We start from the raw sequence: 25,650 nt of genomic DNA, 5'->3' as shown, positions 1-25,650 counted from the left end.
AAACATAAATTAGATTTGCACTATGTCATGTCTAATAAGGGTTAATAGAAACCCCACTAAGTATAATACTTGCACAGTTAAACATAAAATATACACTGTTTATTTTCGTTTAATTAGGTTACAAGCGAACATATATAAAATAATCTACATCTAAACTATGTGAGAGCATTTCAAGATTTATTTAGTTTTGTTATAAATGAAAGACATTATGCGTGAATATATAGAACCTAATCTTCTGATGTACTGCTTCATGGAAGATCGGAGTCTGTGTTTTTGTTTCAAGTAAACTAAATGTAATAGGAAAGAGGCATAACAGTCTTTTGAGAGGTCCTGCCTGATATCAGATTATGGTGTACATTTTCCTCATTTGGGTATGATTTGTACATAATCAAATATGGCATTTCAATTTCATTTTCAGCTGCTTATGTGCATTATCATTCCCCCTCTAATTCCACACTGGGTCACATTTAAGGAGAAAAACGATAGTGAACCAGATAATGGTGATGTTACAACTTCAGACTTTGAGCAGGAAATGCCAGCTAACAGTTTTCTTGAGGTAACATATTTGTAGTCTTTATGCCTGCTACTGATTACAAATATAAAGAACCAGGCAATTCTTGTTTGGGAACAACCCATCCATAAACCATAAATTGGAAATCTGAATAAAAGTAATTTTGCTTTTGTACAAATCTATACTCAAGACATTAAGAAAATGATGTTTTATGTAACCTTCAATATTGTGTCTGCAAATTTAATATGGTAACCTGGAAATTCTGCCAACAAGACACAATGCTGACAGTCCTGCAACTCACATATCAATTATTAAAAATTACTTTATTATTCAATGTAGAATAGACAGAGAGAAGCACCGATTAAGCTGCATGGTTATCTCCTTCAGGAGCCCATTTTCTGATAATGAGGAAGTTGATAATTAAGCTAATGTTAACAAGTTCATACTTCTAATGAACATGATGCAATACAGATAATGACAAATCAGCTGCAGAGAATATTAACATATTGGCAATGCCTCACAACCTTGTTCCACAGTAGTTTAATATTACATTTAGTGTAACTGATCTTAACTTTTTTGTCAACACTATTTAATTGGAATGTTTAACATCATTCATTTTATTATTTTTTGCAGTTTGCACAGTGTTCTTTGTTTATTCTTATATGAAAGTCAGTGCTACTGTACTTCCCTCAATGAAAAGAACAATAACGAAAGAGAACAGTATTTTTTGTAGCAAATCTTAATCATACCTGATTGATGCGAAACAAAATCACACAAGTACCAATACGTAACCCATTCATGCGTACTCATTAACACATTCTACGATTCCTAATTCATATTTGATAAATCAATTCTAGCGATTCCTGCATTAACATAGAAAGCAAAACTTAGTCCTAAAGTATAATGGCTATTACATTTCCCAGTTACATGTCGTTTCGGCTTTTAAGAAACGATATCTTATGCTGAATTGGACGAATGCAATAAATCACGTTCTCTGGTGACGGTGCTACGAGAGTTAATGTTACACTTTCTTTTACAAGTGGTCATGTAAAATTAACCACATAGTTAGACATCCCTCCGCTTTCAGAGAAAATTGAACACCATGTTTAATAAGACACTTAAATTGATGAATACCTGATTACTTTAATGAAATTGGATGGTTTGTTATATGAATTAGACGCTTTTAAAAGCTAAGGTAAAGTTAAACACAGATAATTAAAAGACAGTGACTACGGCTACAGCATTTGACTTTCAAATGAATTTGTAAATACCGCAAATTGCTGACTCTAAGCGGAGAGACATTAAACGAAACGTGCACCCGTTGATTTCGTTCCCATCTCGATCAGTGATGACAATACGTTCACAATGAAAACTATCAACAATACCAGCTTCACACATGTGGTCTGCTGATTTTTTAATTATATTAAAAATACGTTATAGTGAAATAAACTTTCGATTTGTCTATTAATATTATTGACGAATCAAATTCTTTTAATAAACCTGAGGATAAAAGTGATAAACATTGTATCATAAAGGTAGACGTATCACGTTGTTTGACAGTTCGACCGCTCAGGTGGCCTAGTGGTTAGAGCGTCCGCCTCGGAGATCGTGGTTCAATCCCCAGCCGAGTCATACCAAAAACTTATAAAAAGGTTACAAAACAGCTGCCTCACTTTAAGAGGTTAGTGTTAGGACTTGTCGGCCTGGTGTCAGGATAATGTGACAGGGTGGGACATCATGTTACATGTGTGATACATGATGCCACAGTGCTAGACATCACTATAAACTACAACATTGCAGACATCGTAGCGATATGAGTGAACATATGTTAAAGCTACGTTAAAAACCCTAATCACACGTCTTTTTTACAATTCTGTTGAGACCTTTGTATTACTCGGGTGCACTCAGGGTACCGTATGTTTGGTACATTTAAGATATTGCTACTGTTCAAGCAGAAAATATAAATGAGTAAATCAATATTGTTTAGAAGTTCCTTCTTTAAAATATCCTTAAGGTCTTAAGTGCAGGCAAACCGATGACGCAACTGAACAGTATATATCTTAGCCTAACCTCGTTTCTGTGCATGGAGTTTATCAGAATGTTGTACAAAATCTTGCATACAAATCTAAATGCATGACTATTTCTTTTCCATTAAAAATCATAAAAGACCGCATGAGTAGCAATGGGATATACAATAAAAAGAAACACACAGAAGTTCAGTGTTATGAATTGGAGCAATAAATTCATTTCTCACGGTGTTAGATCATTACCTCTCAGCCTTACAGCGTTGACCCGCCAATCCTAATAACACACACACACACACACACACATATATATATATATATATATATATATATATATATATATATATATATATATATATATATATATATATATATATATATATATATATATATATATATATATATATATGTATGCATATTATATGAGTTGATGTCTTCGTAATGTAATATATATATCAAGCCGCACAATTAACAAATCTTTTATTATACAAAGGCAGATTACCCCAAATTTAATGGTTACTTATTTTTCTTGACATTTCTAGGAAGATCAAGCGACGGACGAATCTAGTCCAAATGTGAGTTTACAACAAAGCCATCCTTCCCTTCAGTCGTAAGTAATTGTACTGGTGCATCAGAAGTCAGTAAAAAAAAGCCATCATGCATAGGGAAAGGATAGGACTAATCCACGTAAGAGTCAAACTTTAAAATCATACCTGAGGCTGTATCGAGTAATTCGCAGACAATTATGATCCAGAGGGTGTACGTTTCCATCCTACAATTAAGCATAATGATTAATTCTTGAAAATGGCATATTGTAGATATTGATGTAACTCTCATAAACCAGAAAACGTCCGAACGCAGATTGATGTTTGCTTTTTTTCTAAGATAGGGTGCTAATAATTAGGTTTACTCTGACATATAAACTTTCCATGACGTTCCAACACATTTTAGCTTTCAGAGAAAAGTGAATAAAATTGCTACGATAATGATAATACGCATCGTCTGAATGTGTATTGACGAGAACATGAGAACTGATGCAGTCAATAAGTAAAGTTCACTTTTGTACCTAAGATTAATCTACCCATACAAGAAATAATAAAATAGTCATTGATTCACTGATTATCTAGAACTAATTTACACTTCAACAATAACAGCGAGAATACGAATTTGTAAAAGCAACTAACCAACAACCTTTTCGACTCGGAATGCACTCAAGAATCCATACATTTAGCAGTTTCCATCACTGCAAAATGATCTGTTTGTCGCACACTGAACTTCAGCCAAGTTTTAGTACGTAACTACATTAAAATTAATGCAATTAATTTATTTTGCTTTTTGTGAAAGAATGTTGAAGTAATGAATGCAAGTTTGAAGATTTTCTTATCCATCTCTTGTTAGCTTAATGTACATAGTGTTTAAAAGACGATATCTGCCGAGTATAAAAGACGGTCATAATCAAGCTTAGCGCACGGACGCATAAAAGGAAAAGAAGAGGGTTAACGCCATAGAGATCAGAGGTCAGAGTAATTGTTTACACTTTAGTTAGATGGTCATTGTTTAAAGTTTTGTTTTGCCTATAATTATTATCTACTGTTGTCATGATTGAACTTTGATTAGACAGTGATGGGACATAAAAGCTTCGTTAATGTAAGGTTTGTAGCAGCCATCCTCAGATTTTGACAGTAATTAAAAATCAGATTATCATATTGTATGTAAATATTATTTAGAACCTTCATGCACTTTATATATGTCAACGAGCTGGCAATCAATCCGATTGTAGGGTTTTTTAATTAACAAGTAAGTTCTTAATACTCTACTAATAATAGTGTTTATTTGCTATATAGGCCATTGGACTATGATACAAATGCATACATCATGCGGAACAAAAATATGTTATAGTAAATAACAAACGAACATCGTATTTATGACAAGTAATATACATGAAAGTAATGATTATTGTTATTTTCGGATATTGGTGAGATACAAGTATCTACTGTACAGTAATCAAACAGACATATTTAAGGGTAAACCTAAAACTTGTGTGCAAGATTTGTGAGATTGACCTAAAGTCTTGTGTACCAGGAGTCTTTGATGAAACGGTTTCTCTAATCTTCAAAACGTTTATAGTAAACATTGCTAAATTAGTTATCATAATTTTGCTAGTATCTATGGATATAAAGGACCTACATTTATTAAAAGTTTGATTTTTATAGCCAAAGGTGAGCAAGTATGTTCGTCATATTTCTCCATATAGCGGACAAGTATTGATGCAATGAAATTCATTTTCGATGTTAACTTTACAAATTTGACACAATCTTTCCTCATAGCAGATGCGTGCATATCTTCCCGTACTAGCTCTGATTGTCAAGTTCCCCACTCTAAGCATAGTGATTATATATAATATACTCAACTTTAATAGATTAAAGTTAATGTAATATTGGTTTTAGATATTAATTGCTTACTTTCTATGAAGATTTATATATTTAAGTTAAAGACATCTGTACGTAACACAAAATATAAAGGAATTGAATGCATCATTCATCAATTCATCATTTGACACATTATTGCATATATATATATATATATATATATATATATATATATATATATATATATATATATATATATATATATATATATATATATATATGTATGTATGTATACAAGTATACATACATAAAACACACATGTATAATAATGATTATTATTATCACTTTTATTATTATCATTTGTAAATACATATTCGCTCATAGGACAAGGCCAGCCTCATATACAATAACTCTGATCTGATTACTGCATTTGTATGGGAAATTATGATCGAGATTTTCGAATGGAAATACTGTACGACCTTGGGAGTGCAGTATATCCATCCGACAAAACGACTTCATATTTTCCCATACAAATGCAGTAACATTTTTATTATATGCTCATTTTTTTATTCTATCTAAGGCTTAATTATATTAACAAAATACACTACGAGAAACAAAGTAAATGAATGTATGCCGTATTCCAAACTAAATGCACAAGTGTAGATTCATCATTACACAACAACAGCATTATTACTGCACGCATAACTTTGTCCATATAAACTTGAACTTAGCCGCGCGCTCGACATAACGTTCGAAAGAAAATGGCGTGTCTAGTTTAAATTGAATTTTGGAGTCATATTGTGAATGAATGCGCATTGCAACAACTTTTCCATTTGATCTGGAATGAATAGATTTTGGTATTTTTTCGATTCTATAAAATTTGATGATTGTAGGCTGGATTTATATGAGACAATTCCAGGTGAAATACATCGGATTGAAGAAACAGGGAGAAGCGTGTTGACATCTGCAAATGTGTTTCTGTTTCTGGCATTGAATGTTTGAAATCATAATGTGGGGAAAATATGAAGTCTTTCAGTTGCAAATATCAAAGAGACGCTTTGGAATTTAATGCTGATTTCATTTTAAGGGCAATAAGGAGGATTTAATTGCACTGATATTCGAAAGTACTTTACAATTTCGAAATGTTTAATCACGATTGAGAACCTATGTCATGGCTCATGTAATTACGATTTCCAGAACTAAGAAAGTACATTTTTATGAAATTCAGGATGTAAAACTGTAAGTATATGTTTTGCCATTCTTGTCACCAGCTAAAGAAGACAGTATGTGTTTTGTCACTTGTATGTCAGTTGTAAGGACCAATTCTTGTGTCTATAGTATACCTAACTTAAATTGTATCAAAAAAGGTAACGCGGAATTTCCCAAAGCAGCTGATATGTGGCAGTCCACGAAACATCTGCTTTACTTCATTTTGAAACAAATTTAAAGAACCACAACGTAAAGCACCTATTACGCGAGTGTACATGATTTGTTTACAAATCAAAAGTGATGGCGTCTGTGTCCATTGTTTGTTTGCAATAGAAATTAGTTCCTTTATGCACGTAAATGCAATATGTGTATTTGCATGCGAGTTCAGTATCGGGTAATATTGCACGAATCTGACAATGTAAAGTTAACGGAGAAAACAATGAGCATATAATACTATGGTTTATATTGTTTGTGCTATTCATAAATAGTGGCAGACTGCATAGACCCAGATCAGTATACATATTTTGACTCGAGACCTTGCAGACTGCAGTTTTACTTTCATGAAAGTATGAATTTCAAAGAAAACAATTAATTTGCTTTTAGACAGGAGACAAAAGATGATATAGGAACTGATTTCAGAGAGGAAACGAGGGATGATTCAGAAGATGATATCAGAGATGAGTCGAATGATGATTCAGGAAGTGATAATAGAGAGGTGACGAAAACTGTGCAAGAAACAATGTTAGTCAAATATTTCAAAAGAATGAAGGAGATGATCCTACTTTTCTACAAAGCACCTGTTGTTACATTCTTATTACATGTGGTAGGTTCAGTATTTTTCTTTATATATAGGATATTGGCAACTGTTATTAGCAGAATGGACTGAGACGTCCTACATATCTTGCACCGGCAGATAGGTTTTACACACTTACTTTTCTATTCATATTTAAGTTTGCTGCTTTCTGGCTTCAAATAATTCTATGACTATAGCAGTTTGTGCATCAGCTTTTGTTTTATGATTCATAAAAGTTAGAAAAAAGAATGTATTGTTTAGTCAAATTTAAAGTACAAGCGCACACGACCTCGTCTCAGTCGTCTCATAAGTGCATCCATTTTTAACCAATCTACAGTACACCAAGACGCTAGAAATGAACTCCAACACATGGACACCGAATGAAGAAACATTTATTTGAAAATAATTGGAATTTTATGAAATCAATCTTTTTTTACTTTGAGTATAAATGTATGATATATCTATATTAAATTAAAAAATTGTGGCAAAGAGATTAGTTTTGAGGTTAAGAGCGTTGAGCGTTAAGGGCGCTGATTAAACCAGACAGAGGCCGCTTATCTTTCATAAATGTACATTTTGTGGCGACGAAGTTAGTTAAATGCAATTATTAAATGTTTTTTGATGAAAGGAATACATCATCCATGATTTTGAGTCGTCATTTGGCTGGTTGTATTCCTGATATGCAACATCCTACTCTCCTGGAGTTAACACAAAAGTGAAACATCTCAGTAGCACCGACAGAAGAATACAGGAACAAAACTATAATTTTCGAAATACGTTACACAGCAATATTGTAAATGATAAAGTGATTGACCACATATGGGCATCAGTCAGAATGAAAAGCCGTTCTGGTAACGTTTGTTAAATCTTACAATTGTTACGAGTCTATGCTCTTAAAATAAGAAACAGAAAAGAGTGAAAGATATCAAGCTTTGTAAAACTTGAATGTATTTCCAAGAAGACAAAGTGAAAATGAGAAGAAAGAACTTACGGTATTGCGAGTTCAATCCGAAAATAATGCAAGAATTACATAAGTCCTATTAATTTTATGTTCTTAAAACAATTCAGTAAACGTCCGGAAAAAATCCCGAAAACTGAAGGCGATAACATACCTGTAATAGATTTTAGTGTGTTTATGTGTCAGCAGTATTTTGTTGAATTACAGTAATATGATACAAGGATTGAATACACTATAAATTCAAGTGAATGTCTTTATTCAAGAATTGTATCACAGAAGAGTAAATAATGACTGTAACATAATTGTAATCGAGTGTGTTTTTTTGGATTAAATGAATAACGCAAACACAATGTGATGGACGATGGAAATTTATAAAATGAAATATATATATTATAAATACAATGATTTTCTCACGCTCTCAACATACGATTGATCCAATCACTCCACACAAACATACAAACATTCACAAATTGAAAAACGAATATATGGAAAGATGGATTCAAATAACCTCATGGACTGTAAATACGTTTCAATTAATAATATGCACGCAAGAGAGATTCACATGATTTCACGTACGGAATACGATTAAGATTCAAATAATCTCAAGGAATTCAGTTATGTTTCAAATAATATGGGGCAATGTAAGCGAGATTTACATAATCTCCTATATTATGCAATATAAGCGAGATTCACATAATTACCAGTAATAAAACTAAGATTCAAAATAATCTCATGCAATTGAAATTTACTCAGTTTAAACATCAGTTGGAACAAACATATGCCTCGTGACACATGTATAGTCGTATGATTCATAAACTCATGAACCACACAGTTTCACGGAGTCCATGGGTTGGCTCACACATTTATCGGCCGCTCACACCCTAAACGGATCCACCACATGCACAGACATACGTATAGACATACGCACATACAGCACACAACACCCTTGTATTATCTACGTCTACATTCGTGGTTCCACCACGTGTACAGACATACGTATACACATACGTATAGACAGCAAGCAGCACTAAACAGCTACAGTCACCCCTACACAGCTACAGTCAGCTCTAAACAGCTACCGTCACCCCATAACATCTTCAGTCAGCTCTAAATTGCCATGAACAGCTTCAGCCAGTTCTGAATAGCCCTGAACAGCTTCAGTCAGTTCTAAACAGGCCTGAACAGCCCTGAAAAGCTACAATAAAGCCAAAACTAGTCATAATAATGGGTTTTGAAGGAGTCTTTATATATATATCCAATAAATTAAACTCTAATAGCTTGCAATTCAAAGTTCACATCGTTTCAAATCTGCATATTTATAAATGCATCATTACACGATAGGACATCAAAACCTGAATAAGCTTGACATATCAAATAAAATATGAATTTAACACTTACCCCTATGGCTGGAGAACACAATGCAGAATGTTCACTCCTTGACAAGATCCAAAACGACCAGTGTCGGTTAGAAATGTAATCTACCTTAAATCCATAGGAGAGTGAGTAAAACTCAGGGTAAAATACTCGTGCATATCGTGGTTTTAATGTATCTCGTCGCACGTAATTTTCGACGAGAAACATGCTAGTGTTCACCCTTGGTAACGTTGTACACATGTACCACGAAAAATGGTCAAGTCGTTCTCAGGTAAAACCAAGTTATTTCTTGCCTTATTCTGTGACAATCACCTGAATTCAATAATTTGAACAAAATATATTCTAGCTCGAAATGCAAAAAATACTGAACAACTTGATTCTGCTAAAACTTAAAGCACGAAAGACCAAGTATTTACAGTTGCAACCTTATTTAGTTCTCTACTTTACCTCAGGTTACAATAAGCATCTTCTAAAAAGAAGCCTTTACAGTAGCATGTAATAATAAAGTTAATAAAACTAACAAACGAAACAAATTAAATGCATATAACACAATTGGTTGTGGTTTTGTGGGTTCAATGCCATTTTCCAGCACGTGATAAGCTATAGATGGCGGACATTATGTCCGGTGGAGAATGAGTCGGGGACAAACTACTAACCCACATGAAGCTACTGAAAAGCTTTCTCATCTTCTTTGGCCGAAGCCGAGAATCCAACCCACACAGACAGAGATGAAGTGTCAGTGGTCTGTAAAGATGAGCGCTTTAGACCACTTGGGCACCATGAGTTCCTATCACTGATGTGGACTTTCAACAAATCTGGGTGATGCGGATCTTGATAATAAAACAACAGCATGACATCATCTCAATAGAAGATGACCTAGGCCATAGGCAGTTTAGGCTGTTATGGGTATGACTGATATTGGATTCACCTCCGAATATATTTAAATCGATAGTTATGGTCAATCTTCTAAGGAATATTAATTACAATGCTTAGCAGAAAATTACCTACATTGGCATGAGAAGATAATTTGTGAAGGAATTTCTGCCTCTACCACTGTCCTTAATTATACTTCTGAATTAAAATAAATTCAATTTATCTGCTCAGAATAAATGAGCGTTCATGTAATCAGTATATGTAATTATCATTTTTAATTTGATTATATCACAGGTAACTTTTTCACAACATGTAATACTCATTATAGGTCTGAAGGTTCTGTTTGCAGATGGGTTTATAGTACACATAATCAAATATAATACACGTAGTGTTAAAGCTTTTGTAATGAAATTCAAGTCTGCACATATGTGATAGTTGTCATATGGATATACTGGTTCCCTGTTTTAGAAGATTTGTCAATGTTTAAAAGTAGACTTACTAAATAGAACTTGTCTGGATCTCAACTCACAACAGAGAGACAGTCTGAAAATGCAATATTAATCATATACCATGAATATGTTCAGAATGACACATATTAATACATTTATTTTCAGATATCCTATATGGCTTTTCTGTGTTTGTTTAGCTACATTCTAATCAGCAAGTTTGACCAAAATCTGTCAGTGGAGGACATTATACTGATTGTATGGGTTTTGAACATTTCAATTGAAGAGATAAGACAGGTTTGTATAATATTGCAAAACTTAGTTTCGGTTATCTCCCCTGAACAAGAATTTTTAATCTCTGAAAACGAATCGATTATTTTTGTTAGTAAGACATAACATGCGATATAATAATTATAGGTTACTGCACTGGTATGGGAAAATATGAAGGAGATTTTTGGATGGAAATACTGCACGACATTGGTAGTGCAGTATATCCATTCAACAAAACAAGTTCGTATTTTCCCACACAAATGCAGTAAACTTTTTATTATACGCTCATTTTCTTATTCTACCTAAGGCTTAATTATGTAAACAAAAATACAGTACACAAAACAAAATAACTGAATGTATCCCATATTCCAAACTAAATACACAAGCGCAAATTCATCATTACACAACAGGAACAGTATCAATGCGCACATAACTCCGCCCAGATAAATTTGAACTTGGCCGCACGCTAGACATAACTTTAAAAAGAAAATGGCGTTGTGGTCTGCTTATAATTGAAAATTTAGTAATATGGTGAATGGATGCGCATTGCAACAACTTTTCCTTTTGATCTGAAATGAATAGATTTTGGTGTTTTTTGTCGTTTCTACGAAATAATGTGATTATGGACTGGATTTATGTGCCAATTCTATATGAAGTACATCGGATTTCAGCGACGACGGAGCAGCGTGTTGACATCTGCAAGTGTTTTTTTTTTGTTTTTTGTTTTTTTGTTCTGCCATTGAATGTTTGAAATCATAATGCTGGAAAATATGAAGTCTTTCAATTACAATTATCAAAAGGACGCTATGGAATATAATGTTTATTTAATTTTGAGTGCAGTAAGTAGAATGTAATTGCGCTTGGAATATAGTCGAAATTATAGAAAAATTTCGAAATGTGTCATCAAGCTTGAGAACCCATGACATGGCGTATGCTATTCGGATTTGCAAAACTAAGAAAGTACATTTTGAGAAAATTCAGGATGTAAAACAGTAAGAATATCTTTTGCTATTGTTATTACCAGCAAAAGAAGACAGTTTATGCCCTGTAACTTGCATGTTATTTGTACGTACTCAGCAATTCTATGAATTCTGGCGTGTATCGCCAAAATCCGAAACATTGTATGAAAAAGTTAACACGGAATGTAGCAAAGCAGCTGGTATGTGGTAGTCTACGAAACATTTACTTTAGTTCACTCAAAAACAAATTTAATCAACCAAAACGTAAAGCGTCTGCTACACGAGTGTACATGGTTTGTTTACAAAGTAGTTTCTAATACACTAATAAAGCATGTGTCCTGCGCGTGAGTGCAATATGAAGGTGTGCAATATCTAAAATACTGAACGATTCTGACAATGTAAAGTGAACGGAGAAAATGTGAGCGTAAAATAATCATCAAAAGAAATATAAATTGAGCTTAATTGTTTGTAAACGTCCTGTTATACAACACTAAAATTTACAACCCAAGATCTGCAAGTCAGATTAATTACCAATTACGGTATGACAGTCCTTAAGGTATGAGATCATTTCCACTCGATTTTGTTTTCCTGATATTAGCATTTGAGTGGCAAACCGTAAAATGTAATTTAAATTAAAGGTCACATTATATTTAACACCATTATCTCATATTATGAGTCACTTAAAACGAGTCTGCCTCTAGATGATTCTAATTATCCGTGTTTTTTATTAAGCTGTTCAATATTTCAGTTGCATATTACTTTATCCATTACATAAAATGTTTCAGTTTATTTTGTGGCAAATAATATTTTTGTCAGTTGAAAAGGGTTATATAATTAGCCTTATATAATTGTTGCGTTGAAAGTATCTTGTAACATTGTGCACATATAATATATTAATTAGCTTGAATTTAAGTTATGTCTCTCTTACTAATGAAACCCATCAAAACTGACAACCGTTGAGAAAAAACCTGATTTCTATTATTGTGCTTTTTGTTTTGTGGTATCTCTTAGTGTAATTCCCACGGGAATAAATGCTTTTTCATAGTTTCGCAAATCTGTATTGTTTGCGTAACGTTTGTCCATGATTTTAGATTGTATTTAAGCTAATGATTATTTATAGATAACATTTTGCACAGTACTTATGTCCAGGATTGTGGGTGTGTAAGATAATGTCATATTCTTAAATACCTGTTTATATTTCCTTTGGATATTAGGAGGTTCTCGACAATGTTTATCTGCTTGTTCGCAAAGTCATGACTATAATCTAAACTGAGAACATTCTTTCAAATGAGTGTTCCAAGTCTTTATCTCTGATTACAAACATTAACTATCAAAGGGTTGTGAAGTAGCAAGATCTGATATTTACGCTACTCAGTAAAGAACGTAATTACGGTATGACAGAAACTTATGAAACAAATATTGCAGCCTGGTGATAAAGGTCTGTATGTCTGTCTACCTGTTCTCCTCAGGCTAAGTATTAAGGTCCTTGAACAATTGAAAACAGGTTCGTGACTAAAATTATATTATTAACACTTTTAGAAGGCTATAGGGGCGTGTTGATCCTGACGACCCAGTTAATCATGCAAGACGTATAGATGTAGCTTTACCACATACAGAATATTTAATTGACGAAATGTTGTTTGACTTCAGTGAGTTTGGGTTAACCAATCTTAGGAATTCAAAATTGTTAACTGGACCAGAAACATTCATATCTACTAAACCACAAGAAAGGATTGAAATACTTTTCAAAATGAATTCTGTCAAGTAGAATATTTAATAAAGAAATGTCACTATTTGCTTGAATTGAATTTTTTGAACCAATGTTCATCGTGTATTCTTGTACTGATACCAGATAATACTTTCCGCAGTGTACCTCAATTACAGAATATGTATTATTATAAATCATTTGTATTGTTGTACTATGTTGAGTTCTTCTATCAAGAGCTGCGGTGGCTCGGTGCTTAAAATGCTGAACTCACGACCGAAAGGGTGCGTGTTCGACTATATTTTCGGTCCAGTTTGAGTTAGCTATTATGGTGTGTACTTGAACATGGTACTTTACTCTAATTTCCTAGGCTCTAAATACTCTATTTTGTGTATGTGCCCTAGAGACTCAAATCAAACCATACTAAAACATAAATGTCTACATTGATCTGCACCTAAGCGTTCGCGGGATTTATTCAGGCCTTAATCAGAACTTTACAAATTGATGTAAATATCTACCAAAACCATGGAAATACTCATTGATGAAGGAAATACCCATTGATGAAAAGATTATAGAAACTGGTAATGACCCATGAAATACATTTCCACTGCAAACAAAATATGCAGAAACATAACAAGACGAAATATTATGATTATACACTTGCTACAAACAGTTAGAATTTTTTGTTTATAATACAAAATAGATTTTAAACTAAACAGTAATTACTATAAACATGTTGAATGATGTATATTATTATGTTATTTTCTTAAGAGAGCCTCAAGCTTGTTTAGTCCACCTACATAAATAAAGTATTATTATTATTATTATTATTATTATTATTATTGTTATTATTATTATTATTATTATTATTATCCCAAAATTAACGTGGTCGATTGAGGATACTCAATGGATAGATAAACTTTTATTGGCTGATTTGTGTGTTGATATGGAACATACTTAACGGCTAGGACTCTTTTCTTATTGGTTTGCTTTACAGAGAAAAGTATCCTTTGATGGGATATTTAATTAAACTGACGTTTCCAGTAAGCAAGAATTGTGATTAATTCATGCTTTGCAGTGAATATTATACATGAGTAAAACATATGCGATATATAACATGTATATAATTTTCATTTACCTACATAATTTTATTTCCAGATGCATGCAACTGATACCATCCTCACATTCTATAATTTTATTAGAACCTGGGTTGACGTACAGTACCCCATCGTCTTTGCATATACTGATGATCATCATAGTAATTTCAAAATGTAGCTTCTGTTTTGTTATAGTACTGTTTTCCTGTATGTAGTTATACTTGTAAAAAGCAGATATGTCAACCGAAAGTTTAAATGTCGTTAGGATATTCCCATTATCTGAATCATTATTGACTTTATCTTAAATTAAATATTATCATCAAGAAGGTTATAATATGTCATACACAAGTTTCTTAAGGTATTTGAAAGTCTATAAGATTATTACCATAGTAATCACTTAATATTCAGAACCGTGTTTAACATACATAGTTGCATGCGACTCTAATTAAACCACTCTTCCAACAGGTGATTGCAGCAACATTCATGCAAACGGAGACAAAACTCAAACGTTACATAGCAGATGGCTGGAATAAGGCAGACATCTTCATAATATTGTTGTTTGTGATCGGAATGATTTTGAAGTATATTCCACATCCATTAACGTTTGAAATTGCTCGTGTTGCCCTTGGCGTTAATCTGGTTACATTTTGCCTGAGACTGCTACAAATATTTTCAATGAGCAAGGAACTTGGACCTAAGCTAGTGATGATTATTCGCATGGTATGTGAGTTATATATTATCTTAAAATTATTCAGTTCTAGTTTTTACATTTGACAATAAATACAATGCTTATATGTTTGCCTTCTGTAATAACAAGGTGTCATCATAATGTATCATCAAACACATTAAGTTACCAATATGTTCATTTGGCAAAAATATTATTTAAAGGTTGGATTTCAAAGGCAATAATTTCTTGTTTCTTTGGTTCTTAAGAAAAACAGATTGTGATCATGATCGACTCAGGTACGTTAAGATACAATTTATGATGGGGTTTCATTCGTTGTGTCATAGTCATAGACTATAAGAGTTTTTGTGATTCCTGATGTTTCTTATCCATCTGTTCATTCGCACAATTTAGGTATCTCTATTCATCTACAACAACCAGGAGGATTGTCATGAAACTTCGCCATTTTGGATATTCGAATACAGTACTAGATTCCTTCTTATTTGCTACTTTGGAAATACAAGTTATACTATTTTTTGTGCTGAAGTTTCATCTTTTCTTCTCATGTATATCTTCAATGGTCATCACCCATTCTCTCTCTAATAGTAACGAATCTCATCAAAATCAGTTTTGCAGTTATCAATCTAACAATTCGATGAGTGTATACTTTATTTTTCTGTAATGATGGAAACAATGGATTCGTTAGTCGTAAACAATCAAACACCACGAAATTTATTTTCTTGGGTCTTTGTCAGAGAAAAATGACTAGTATCAGAAACGACAAATAAGTGTCAATGGCACAAACACGAAACCTACAATCAAACCAGCAGTATGCAAGCAACTAAAATGTATATTTTTCACCCTTATGTACTATTTCTTTTAGGATGATTAAATACAATCCCCTTTAAACTATTATAGTTGGGTAGTGGATATCGTCGTATGGTTATTCCGACTTGCAATGCAGTTCGTGTCAGTATTTACTTAGTTGAACTGCAAAATTAAAACCACAGTCGTCACTGGTAAATAGACCATATTTTCCAAAGCTTGCATGTTTAATAAACCACTTAGCTAACTGGTCAGTTAATTGAACAAACATACAGTTCAAATCCATGGAAGTGTCCAAAAAATATTCTAAAGATACACGGTACTGAGTTGATATTTCCCTAAATGTATTGTGCTTTGAAAAAAGTAATTTAACAATTGCGTGTCCAAACTGTATGCTGCACCAACATATACGCCACAAACAAAATTATGTTTTCAAGATTTGGACAAAAAAGTATTCTCTCAATAAAGATAACAATATCTCCCAATATATTCATAAGTTATTTTGATGAATTATTCAGGTGGCAGTATTAAAGCCAATTACATACGTCTTTTTCAGTAAAATCCGTGATTTAAGTTTCTCGAATTTAGTTTCAATGTCTGCATGATAAATATAACATGCCATCTTCAGCTCAGGAAAGAAAATTCTTGTTGCGAATCATCAGCTATCATTGAGACATCTGGTATCGCTTATTTAAGAACACGATTAAGTGCTTATTATTTGGCTCTAGCAGTGTTTACTTTAATAACGGATGCGAACCGAATTGTCCTGAGACAACGCGACGCAAAGTAATTAATATAGTATATGTATCGTGCTTATTACGGTAGATCAAGGGTGACAGCATATACGTAAGGGTGGGCAGCCTTCTGTCGTGTTAAAATCACGTATAGGGCTTAACTATGAATTGCAATTTAAATTCTTCATTGTTTCGTTAGCATAATAACGTACAGTTCTCTTTCTGGGACAACGTTTTAAATATCTAGATGTAGACTCGTGTAGTGTTCTTTTGACAATCATTGACATGTGATGTACCGAAGGAAGTGTACAACAAATAAATCACGATCTGAGGTATATCAAATGTATGTGTTATTATGTTGAGTGTAATTCAAATTTAAGTACATGCAAATAGATAAGTGTAAGTTTATCATTTATTAAGTCAGTTATATTTAATCTTCAGAGCAAATGTATGATACGGGTGTTATCGATCAACCAGCATATTTGTTCCTATTATTCTTGTTTCATCACTTCCCCAAAAATATCGACATTAACAATTTTGGAAATAATTTCAGCGATTTTTATGATTAACTATTGCGAAGAATTAGATTGTGCTAGTTACTATCTGTGACATTGGCTTGCCACTTTTGGCCAGTTCCCAAAACTAATCAACGCTTATAACCAACTGGAACTGGGGCTATACTATTGTATATTCCAATGATATATTATGTGGAGAGGGTACATATGACAGCCCATTGAATTACCATCAGTCACGTATGTCCTGCCAGATCATGTTCTATTATGTCAGGAATATCATCCCAATATGTCAGAGATGGCATGCAATATTATGTACCATACTGTTACATATGTCATGCCAAGTCCTGCCCCATCATGGCATGTAGGTTTGTCCTGCCATATCAAGTTTCATCATGAATCTAGTTTTGTACACAGTATCATTTTAATGATTTAATAAATTAAACCCTATTTAGAAGGATTACAGGATTATGTTTCGTTTTGTACTTATTTCAGTTAGACGCTTACTTTAGAATGTTTCGATATACTATCGCGTGACGAATTATATTTCTGCTCAATAATATTTCATTTTAAAGTTTACGGTGATCAAAACGAAGATTAGTAATGATTTATACTACTACAATTTATGTAAAGTATGTTATATTAGATGAACAAAATGTTTCTCAAAATTCATATTGAATCAACTTTCAAGGTTTTATCTTGATATTTAATACAAATATTTTCAGGTTGGAAATCTAACCTCTTTTTTTGTGATGTTGCTGATTTTTATTGTGGCTTATGCAATTGCTTCTCATGCCATATTGTACCCAAATACCGAAATCAGTCTTAACTCTTTGAGGGTTATATTCCGGCGTCCATACTGGAATATTTATGGAGAGTTCATGTTGGATGAAGTTGAAGGTATAGTTACATTTTCTCATAGGTATTTTCTCTCTATATATTCATTTATTTATCTATCCACAGTCGATTAAATCATTATAAATTTGTCAAAAGGCTTACTTGAATGACATGTAAAGTATCAATTTCAAACAAGAGGTTAACAGTAAGAAAATATTTGATGTCTGATTCATATGATATCTTTGCTGTGTTCCAATCGGGATCCAAATTAACATATTAGAATCAATGACGTTGGCCAGAGAACCAGACCAACATTAGAAGAGTTACAGACGGCTCGTTAATATGCCAGCCTGACTTTACTTTGAGCTCATCAGCTGTTATCTTACCCACTTAATCAAGCGTTTGTATTGATAACAGTTGATGAACATGACGTGCAACATGATCAAACATGTTTACCTTGATGGAAACGTTTGACTTCTTACAAATCCTCTGAAACTGATCAACTAGTCAACATATAAGTACTAAAGGAATTATCACATATCTAGCCATGCTAATACGGCGCGAATACCATTTATTGTACTTAATATCGAGTAAAGTGTAGTATCTCCAACAATATAAGAAATCAGTTTCACTACCACATAAATAAAAAAGCCATCCAAATGTGAATTTCAACTTTACGGCATTAACCAATACATCATCTGCGGTTATTCAAACTGAACATACGGTCATTATGGTAGAAGTTTAAATAAAACACAATACATAGGTTCATTATAAACTTTATTGTAAATATAAATAATCTTTGGCATAATGGGGGCAAATCCAGTTACAGCACACTGCACCAGCCGAGTTCTGAATTTGTTTTATAAGAATACCTCAGGAAAAGAGACTTGGGGGAGTTTGTAGGGTTCTGAAGAGTGTCCGACACCTGTAGGTGGAGCCGCATGGGGCTGATACGAGGTATATAGGGACACTGACAACCGAACTCGATAATTAATCCTGATGGTTGATATGATAACAAACATAAGACGATACACCATATATGCACCGTAGGAAGCGGATATGAAGTATATGGGCATAATAGTTGAGTACACATTTAAGTACAGACACAAATTGGGGGTCAAAAGCGAAGTTGTGAAAGCGTGAAACTTGGCAATGACCCAAACGAACTGAAGGGAGCCCTTACGACTATAAAACATTGCGACTGAAACGAAGTCCCTCAATTTAAGGAAATGTAAGGATAAATAAAGATAATAATGACTGAGAATACCATAGCGTGGAAAATGCGTGCACTAGGTTTCGAACCGCCTGATAATCCTGGTGTGGCTAAAGGTATCAATATTAGATATCTGTATTAGATAACCAGCTTGGAATTCACATGTCCACAAACAAAAGATACAGCAGAAATGAGAATGTAACATAGAATGTGAAAATGAATGACTGACATGTACAGCTATACAAATTTATCTGAGGTGTTCCAATAATGTATGATGGTCTCACAAAGTGAAGAAGCGGAATATTGCATTGATCGACACAAGTGTAAACAGACAAGTGAGGCGCACGCTGTAACATCTGCTTCTACATATAGCTAAATCTAGCGGGGTGCACCTAAATGTCTCAACAATACACTTTAGAAGATCATCGCCCCAGGGCGGGATCCGATGGTCTGGAATTCCTACCTTAGCAGCACTGGTAGCTTCCCCGATGTGGACGGTCTCTCCATTATAGTGATGTGAATCATCACCTAACCTCAGCAAAACAGCCTTAATGGTAGCGATAAAGATAGGTCTACTTAAGACGCGACCATTGTCCATGAGGAACAGTGGATCACAAAGACGAGCTCCAGCTAATAGCCGAATCCAATGGAATTTTCTCTTCACATGAAAAGGACATACTAGGACATCACAGTTCATATCATGAATATCATATCCAAACCTTGACGGAAAATGTCACTCTAAGATGACGCAGAATGAATAGGCGTTTATCCATATGAAATATCATGTCCGACATACACAAACTGTTTGTCGCAGAAAATATAGGCTCCATGAAGAGCAAATTATCCGCACCGCAAAAAGCATACGAAGCCAGCACACTAGTTCGCAGTAACAGTTCAGTGTACTCGGTTATAAAAAATATCAAATTAGAGGCTCCAAAGAGGACGCCAGTTTGAATGTAACAATCTATTAGGAAGGAATAGTGTTCAAAGCACATGACACTAAATTTATATTCATGAATGTTCCTGAACAGAAAGAAGATGATTGGGGAGAACTCTGATCTTGCGCGTATAACATGACGAAGACTATTGTCCTAAAGTCTTAATTATATGTTCCTCCATACCAACTCCAGCTGCAGATATGGTTGCACCATGACCTCCAGCCAAAGCACGTTGCTGCCGCAGACTCAAGTACTGCTCCAGACAGTACGTGGGGCACAATCAAGAGTTCCGAGCAATTTAAATATTTACACCAGATGAAAAGGGTTCCTTTTTTAAATTACAGATATCACGGTAAGTATACCATGCATTTGCCTGTTGAAAATGTCACATCTGGAATCTTCAAGTAGTTGCACGAGCAGTTTTTCTGCAATGATCAGCCCGTAACTTCACCACATTGCAAGAATCTAAGAAATGCCACCAGACATATGCACTGCAGCAACAAGTCCACGGCCGGCGAACTCCCTCTCGCAACATAGGTGACAACTGCACAAACCCATAAAGTATACTCTTTAATCTGTCGGAATCATGAAAAGGGTTATTGTGACCAGCCTGTGTATTATAAAATCCAATTCCTGCAAGGTACAGCTAATTGTGGAGAACTGCAGCTGCATCAGGGTTTGACAGCATGTGAAGAAATAAATATAAACATCTTAGAGTTCATATAAAGAGAACGAATGAGCCTGATATTGCCCAATATTCAACAGGCACTTGCAGCCAGTTCTGTACACTGACCTAGTATTACCGGACACAAAAACACAAACTCCTGCACATGTTGTGTCAAAATGGCATAAACTCTGAAGTCAGGGGTCACACAATACCCAGAAAGGTTTGTATTCCACGCCACATAACGCAAGTGAGAGATTTAAGTGTTGTAAGTCAGCCGCGTCTTCAATGAATCCATATGCAGTGCTCTTCAATGAGCCAATATGAAGTGCAGTGCCTTTATGATATGGACGGCTTTATCAGTCTATGTACCCATGAGACCGCCGAACTGTGCACACAATATCCAGAAATGTTTGTATTCCATTTAATAGAACACCAGTGGCAGAATGCTTTGAAAGATGGTCACGTCTTCAACGAACCCATATAAAGTGAAGTCCTCTCCAAGGAGTCCATATGAAGTGAGGTGCCAGTATGATGTGGACGGCAGTATCAATCTGTGCACCCATGAATCCAAAGCAGAAAACATGGAAAGCAGAACCAGGCAGTAGAAAGTGCTGTGGTAACAGATCAAAATACCGAAGTCACCAATGAATTACAAACTAGAAATTCTACTGATATATTTCTTAAAGACATCTTACTTCCACCTACATGGACTTAAATATACCTGCATAGAAGGCTTTGCGAATGAATCATAGCAGGACATGATTAAGCGTTTGTTGTATAAGATACATTGTCAATTAGTAGTTTTGCATGTGTGCACTAAACGTTTATGAACAATTACAAAAGTATTATGGCACAAGTTTACCTGCAACCATTTTTGTTGAATTTAATGTTTCCTTTTTTATTATCAGATCACGCATCTCAGCTTTTTAAATGCATGTGCCCCTGGTCGAGAATAACAGTAGAGCTGTTGCTCGATTTATGCTATTCATGAGGTTATAGCACAATTCGAATTTGACCTAAATCAAAGTAAATGTGCCCTGTCGGTGAGCTATATGATGTGCGCACTTGCACGTACGCACGGTGCACGCGGTCCACAGCACATGCCTCTAGCAAGGATGTAAATACGAGCACATTGACTCAGATTAAAAGTTATTTCGTTATTATAATTAGAAATAAAAGGAAAATGACACGTACGTAACGTTTTGTTATACCATACTGAAAATTTGTCTCACAGACAAATATAAACCACTGTCCATAAAAAGACATTTAAAGTTCTCATAGCGCTATCAGTATGCTGAGGTCCCCAATTTTATTATCCCAAGTGTATCTTTTATTGAAATTATTATAAGCAACAACCGATGTGTACATGTCAAATAATTTCAAATTAAATATTAGTCAACAATAATTATTCAATATGTGCACTACAAATAGCAGTATTTGCGTCTTAATTTGCACAAATTCAATAGCATGAAATATGAATGACATTATATTTCATTTATCTTTGGAAGGTAATAATGATTGTACAAATATTGAGGACTTGTATAGAAATGGGACCCAGCCGCGCTGCCCAACGGAATCTGGAAAATACGTTGTGCCTGTGCTAATGGGTGTGTACATGCTGATGTGTAACATTTTGCTGCTGAACCTGTTGATCGCTATTTTCAGGTAATATTAAATCAATATATTACAAATTTACAAGCCAATGTTAAATTGCTTCCATACTTCTGAAGAAACGTACTTTATATGTGTTATATTTTACGTTGTTAGCTTTCGGGCGTTATCCATGTGCATTAAAGTATAATAACATACATTATACATAAAAAGACAGAGAATAAGTGATAATCAACTCATGGCGGGTTTGGTGGGTGACGGATTGTCAGTAATAAAATGTGTTCTTAAATATTAGGATAATTTTAAATGCATTTTTAGTCATTCATATGCAATTTGTCATTATCAAAACAAAGCATATAGAATGATGTCTCTCATTGTCTCACAGTACGATGAATTGTTCCCGACCAAATATCTGATCTGCATATAAAGCAGAACTGCATAGAATCATCTGAATACAAAGCATATTTGTAACAAAGGGAAAGTGTATCATGTTATAAAAGGCACCGTTGTACCAAGAGTATCAAATCATTCTGTATTGGATCCACAAGTGCTAAACAATCCGATTTCAACATTGTTGGTGGATTTGGGTGCTACAGCAATGATGTAAGCATAGATTGACGGTAGGAAGGACAGTCTTATAATATTTAACTTTAAAATGATTTTATAATGAATGTAGTTTTGTTACACCCACATGTGAACAATATGAGCCTAGATATGCCACTACATAACGATTTGGCCTAACAGATTGTTTCGGTTTTCATTCTATTTTAGTGGCGGGTTTATTATGTTTTCCGGACCTGGTGCTGTTCTGCTGACACATTACTAGATACCATATCTGCGTCTATGATCTTTTAGCACATTATGAAATGTCATATACGGACCTTTAATATCCTGACATAACATGCAATTCTGGATCCGGCGTACCATGTATCGTAACACAGAGGACTCTGATCTGCTAGCACATTATACATTGGCAGAGCTGCAAAACCTTATCAATACAATTTCTGGCCGCGACAGTTTATACCATTAGGTCTGGTTCTGTACATTCATAGTTGGGTACAGATCTTCTGATATATTAATGTATGTCAGATCTAGGTAATCTCCACACCTATTGAAGCCCCAATATAGAAATACTTAACCTTCGCATTTGACTCAATCACAAATAAATAACAATGAGATGGCACGTGCATGGTGGGACCACCGGGTAAAAAAACCTCACGACTTTGAAAGCCTCACTATTCTGTACGTGTGGCATGTTTTGACATAGGGACTCGTCTCTTTGACTGAAATGGATTCGCCTTGGGTTCATATGTGGGTAGCAAATTAAACTTTAGACAGCTGTCCAAAGACTTGGTGACAAATCTTTGGTAGTTTTGTCTCATTTCTTAATCAAACCAGTGAGTCATTACAAAAGGTACTGAAGTTTCATTTCCTCACCACTATATAGCTGTTTCATGTTTTTGTTTCAAATTCGAACTGAACGTACCATTTCGGTCCTAATATATGAAATCGTTAATATTCATGCATATGTCTCTCTCTTGAAGAAGGTTTTGCAATTCCCCCATTAAGGTTCTGTTCATGAGTAATCAATATTTGATTTGAAATATTTGTTGTAAGTAGACTCTATCACGATTTCAACGAAATATCAATAAAACAATCGTAGCTAATCAGAATAAAGAGGACACGTTTGTTCGTTCTCGTGAATAGAAAAAGAAGATTTATTCTTTCATTAAAACTTCGCTCAGCATACAAAGATCTAATCCAGGACCAAGCTAAGAAATTTGTCAGAAAATAGTAGTGATTATTGCATTAAATATTATTAGAAATGAAAACTTTACATACGGAATATTCCTTTTTAAACACACACACACATACACACACACACACACACATACATACATACAGGCTAGTCATGTTGTGTAGAGATGCTGTTTACATTTGTAACTTTTTGTACTCAATATTGCTAGTACCACGGAAACGAGTGCATTGCATAAGTAATTTGAAAAGTAAGGTGCTGCACTTTAGAAACTTTCCAGTAGGTATCTGTACAAATGCGATGGACTAGGGAAATATGTAATATCTAGATCACGTTTGCTAGTATGTACTAAGTATCCAACGTCAGCAGTATTTACACGTACATGAGCATTGACTGATTTTGTCTATTCCAGCCACACCTTCGACAAGGTACAAGAAAACGCTGACATACACTGGCGCATCCAAAGATACCACCATATTCACGAGTATATAAATCGTCCGATTTTTGTTCCTCCCTTTAGCTTTATTGCGTATGTCTTCAAGATTGTAGTATTTTTGAACAAGCGTATGCGTAAGGAAGAAAATTGCACTTCAGGAACAAATGCTTTTTGTAAGTTTTTTCACCTTTAACTCTTTTAAAACAATAGCTATTCTCACTCACATTATAAGAGTTATGTATGTTTAACTATTATTAAGTTTATAACAAAGAGTAGAATGCTGCAAAAGTTTATTGTGATGCGGCATTCTGTGGTATTGAAATCAATAGACGTTTTATGGCGGATGTACTTTCATGGTGTCACACTATTTTCACCTAAACTACATCAGTATCGTTTATGATTTTTAAAAGGTCGTAGATTAAGTGTCTTAAAATGATGCAAAACGTACATCTCTAGTCTGCTGCAGTAATTATAATAACACGAAGATAAGTGTGTCTAGAACATGATTTGCAAGCGTTATATTTTCATTTTCTCTTGCAACAAAGAGTGCTTGTGAAATGAGTGTTTAAAAACAACAAAAATTATATTTATTCATAGCTAAAGGTAAACTAAATTAAAACAAACGCACTAAAATGTATCTATTGGTGTTCAGTGATTTGTCTTCATCGTGACTGAATATATAACTAACGTTAGAGTATTCGAAGAAAGATTTGGTGCAAAAAATACCTTACTGTGTATATTGAATTTGAGGATATATACTCTGGCATGCGACGGCACTAAAAGGACATGGTAGCAATACAAAGCTGACTGAAGCCATTTAAATACTCGACGTTTCAAACATTTTCGCGGAAATGCCTTTCGAACTATAC

The 25,650-nt window shown here is 34.1% G+C and overlaps 1 protein-coding gene across 4 annotated transcripts in view; it reads left to right on the top strand.

The window, feature by feature from the left end:
- The window catches only part of LOC149771138 (transient receptor potential cation channel subfamily M member-like 2), a 69,493-nt gene that overhangs the window by 27,978 nt on the left and 15,865 nt on the right, over positions 1–25,650 (top strand). For 2 of the 4 annotated variants that reach the window (XR_016418406.1, XR_016418405.1), the window contains exons 7-14: positions 419–556; positions 3,078–3,145; positions 6,717–6,936; positions 10,726–10,854; positions 15,054–15,308; positions 18,049–18,223; positions 22,487–22,643; positions 24,758–24,829. Coding sequence is in view for 2 of the 4 variants with exons in the window: in XM_089948806.1 (XP_089804932.1) it covers positions 419–556; positions 3,078–3,145; positions 6,717–6,936; positions 10,726–10,854; positions 15,054–15,308; positions 18,049–18,223; positions 22,487–22,643; positions 24,758–24,954 (1,339 nt within the window). In the remaining 2 variants the exon portion in view is untranslated. Of the gene's footprint in view, positions 1–418; positions 557–3,077; positions 3,146–6,716; positions 6,937–10,725; positions 10,855–15,053; positions 15,309–18,048; positions 18,224–22,486; positions 22,644–24,757; positions 24,955–25,650 lie in introns of all 4 variants that reach the window. The other 2 variants (XM_089948806.1, XM_089948807.1) reach the window with 1 other exon arrangement.

The sequence above is a fragment of the Sinohyriopsis cumingii genome, unplaced genomic scaffold (genome assembly GCF_028554795.1).
Source record: "Sinohyriopsis cumingii isolate HCF-2022 unplaced genomic scaffold, ASM2855479v2 utg002106l, whole genome shotgun sequence".
NCBI lineage: Eukaryota > Metazoa > Mollusca > Bivalvia > Unionida > Unionidae > Sinohyriopsis > Sinohyriopsis cumingii.
The sequence above is the reverse complement of the archived record's forward strand: the minus strand, read 5'-3'. Positions and strand labels throughout refer to the sequence as shown.